Source organism: Aegilops tauschii, chromosome 1 (genome assembly GCF_002575655.3).
Source record: "Aegilops tauschii subsp. strangulata cultivar AL8/78 chromosome 1, Aet v6.0, whole genome shotgun sequence".
Taxonomy (NCBI): domain Eukaryota; kingdom Viridiplantae; phylum Streptophyta; class Magnoliopsida; order Poales; family Poaceae; genus Aegilops; species Aegilops tauschii.
The window spans coordinates 210,510,265-210,513,487 of record NC_053035.3 but is presented as its reverse complement, the minus strand read 5'-3'; the positions used below and the strand labels follow the sequence as shown (position 1 = coordinate 210,513,487).

General features: G+C 43.8%; 1 protein-coding gene across 1 annotated transcript; it reads right to left on the bottom strand.

Annotated features, from left to right (window-relative positions):
• Positions 1–997: 997 nt before the first annotated feature.
• Positions 998–2,631, bottom strand: LOC109768911 (protein FAR1-RELATED SEQUENCE 5-like). The gene is made up of 2 exons (XM_020327645.1): positions 2,291–2,631; positions 998–1,727 (listed from the first exon to the last, which is right to left on the bottom strand). Exons 1-2 carry the CDS (start codon positions 2,629–2,631, stop codon positions 998–1,000), a joined length of 1,071 nt encoding a protein of 356 aa, XP_020183234.1.
• Between the last annotated feature and the right edge of the window lie 592 nt (positions 2,632–3,223).

The following is a 3,223-nucleotide window of genomic DNA, read 5'->3' as shown; positions in this document are numbered from 1 at the left end:
CGTCGAGCTCCGCAAAATTTACACATGGAACTGGTTGATGAATGAAGATTTCAACACGCAGTCCAACGCACGTGAGTTCATAGAGGAAGCTGTGAAGAAAGCCACCAAGAAGTACAAGTGATCATGTGGTGCTCCTGAACGAACGCCTACCTTACATTCTGTTGCCGAGGAATGTAAGGTATTACCTTGTCTTTTCAAAACTATGTCCGTGTAATATGCTATGACTGCATCTCCCCGTAGCCTAGTATACAGTGGTGGCATGTGAGTGACATTTGAATAGTTTGTAATATATGTGTGGATGTGAACCTACTTAGGTTTGACAGCAGATACGTTTATGTGTTTTCAGTATTATTATGTGCTTGTGGGTTGGTAGTACCAGCATGGTGTTTTGAATGCGTCCTTGATGTCTGAAAACATGGCAAATGTAGTAGATCAGTCATGGTTAGTGAAAGTTATCGTTCTTTCTTGTTTGGCTTTTTCGGTTTTTTTGCACTGCTAACTGTCCCGGCTAGCATGGTAGTTTGATCACGGAGCAGTAACCTGTGCGGTTGCTGCACGAGACCGTTTTAGCTTGTTTCCCATAGTTTGCACGAGAATACAATATGTGTGACTAAAATGCGCTGACTGAACATGGAAATCTACGCGGTGAAGATTCAGTACAACTAACATGGCATGTTCAGTACAACTAAAATGGCAGATTCAGTAAAAAATAAGCTGGCAAATTCAGTAAAAATAACATGCAAATTCAGTAGAAATGGCATGGCAGATTCAGTAGAAATGGTATGGCTGATTCGGTAGAAATTGCATGGCTGATTCAGTTCAAGTAACATGGCAAATTCAGTGCCATACACGTGGCAACTGCAGCTATTCCTTCATGGCATTTTTACTTCAGAATCTGATGCACCTGAAGAGTCATTCTCCATTTTTTACAAAATTTAGAACATCTAGATTACAAAAAAATGTCACCATGGACCAAGTCAAAGTGCTCCAATGTTGTTTACGGATTGCCCGTCCCTTTCTTTGGTTTCTTATGTTTTGCTTGAATCTCCAATCCCGATTTGTATCTTATCTCTTTTGGACGCCCTTTTGTGATGGAACGGGGCGGGTTCCTAACCTGTGTTTGTGTGCTTGCTGTTCCAGATCCTACCTCCGAGTTTTCAGATGATGGCCCTATGGACGAAGGCACACTTGATGTGCGGGGGAACCTGTGTAAGGCTTCCTCAGCTTTCCTCTTCTTGATCTCATCAAGCTCTCTTTTGAGGGCCTTCCTATGTTTTTCTGTGACCTTTGCTGTCTCATCATTCTTGCACGCTTCATCAATTAGTTCAGCATAGTTCTTTGTCAACACAACGTGCCTCACGTCTTCCATGGTTGACTCTGGTCTCTCGTCATGCACGGCCAAAACTGCGTTTGATGTTTGCGGCGCCAATGTGTCGTCAGCGTCCCAAGTCCATCGCCGCCTTATGAAATGGCGGGGCATTCGTGTCACCGCGTTCAAGTCCATTACTTTTAGAATGTGACAGCACACAATCCCGTCTCGTTCGAATTTGCAGCATTGGCAGTAGTATTCGCCTTCGCTTATCAATGCCTTCACAAAGTAGTTCCTTCCCTTGTCTAGGTCTTCAGGTTCTGAATCCGACATGCCCATGATAGAACACACCTTGAACGTATGTTCGTCCATCTGGAAAGCCGTGTACATGCTGGCACGCTTTATTTCTTCCTGGAATCTGCAAGTTTTGTGTGGTTTTTGTTAAAGTCTTGTGTGAAGTTTTTTGTAGCACCTTTTTTGTTTGTTGTGGCCAATGGAATTACAATTCGTTCAAACATGGCAACTACAGTTCATTAAACATGGCAACTGTAGTTGAGTAAACATGGCAATTGCAGTTTATTAAACATGGCAACTGCATTTCATTTAAACATGGCAACTGCATAACAACTTCAATTTGGCATTTGCATTCCATACCATCATGGCCATTGGAATTTACATTTCATTACATATGGCAACTGCAGTTCATTACACATGGCAACTGCAGTTCATCAAACATGGCAACTGCAGTTCATCAAACTTGGCAACTGCAGTTGAGTGAACTTGGCAAACTACAGTTCATTAAGCATGGCAAACTGTATTTCATTAAGCACGACAACTACATATCATGTTTACTCTGTGCCTAATGGCTACTTTTCAACACAATTATCATTTTCAAATAAGCATTTCAATTGCATTGCATTCTACATGGCACCTGGTACCTTCATGATTTGTACAAATAAGATTGTAACACAACTGACTTACTTGTTAAAAATCGTGTTGGTGTATATCTTGCTCATCTGCCTCTCCATTGGTAAATACGTTAGCAATTTTGGCTGCTTGAGCGCGGTGTTTGCTTCTTGCTGTAGCTCGGATCCCAGTATTTTTTGTTGCAAAGCGGTGTACTGCTTGGCAAACTGTAGCAATGAGTTGCCAGGGCTCACGTACCACTTCAAAACAGCATTGAACCCCTCACTGCGCTGTGTAGTCTGCAGAAATGGGAAGAAGCACTGCATGAAGTAGGCCGGCACCCAGTACATTTGCTTCTCCCACAAGCTAGCAAGCGTCTCGTGGTCTTGGACTTGATATGTTTCAATCATAGCCATCCAGCTCCTTTCAAACTCCTACACCGTCAAGCTGTGGTCCACGCACAACTCGAATGCCTTGTGCAGGTCTGGACGGTCAGCAAAGAACCATCCTAGGGTCTCCTCAGCCTTCTTTATAATGTGCCACCTGCAGTGCCTGTGCACTGCCAACGGAAAGACCTCCTCTATGCCTGCACGCATGCTAAAATCCTGGTCTGTTATTATGTTCATCGGAGCAAGTCCACCCATGCACTCCAAGAAGGTCTTGAACAGCCAAACGTACCCATCCGTGTCTTCGTTCCGAACGAGCCCGCATCCGAACTGCAACGACCGATTGTGGTTATTTATTCCTATGAATGGAGCGCATGGCATCTTGTACATATTAGTGAGATATGTCGCGTCGATGAAATGCAATCTCGGAAATGTTTGTAGGCTCTTCTTGCAGCACCATCCACCCAATACATGTTCCTGACACGGTCCTCATCGTCCAATCTTATCCTGTAGAAGAAAGCTGGATCTTCCTTCGCTTTCTCATCGAAGTAGGCCATTGTGGCCTCTATGTCAGCCAACTTGCTCTCTCTACGGTACTTTGCCTTTAGGTTTGTGACGTCAG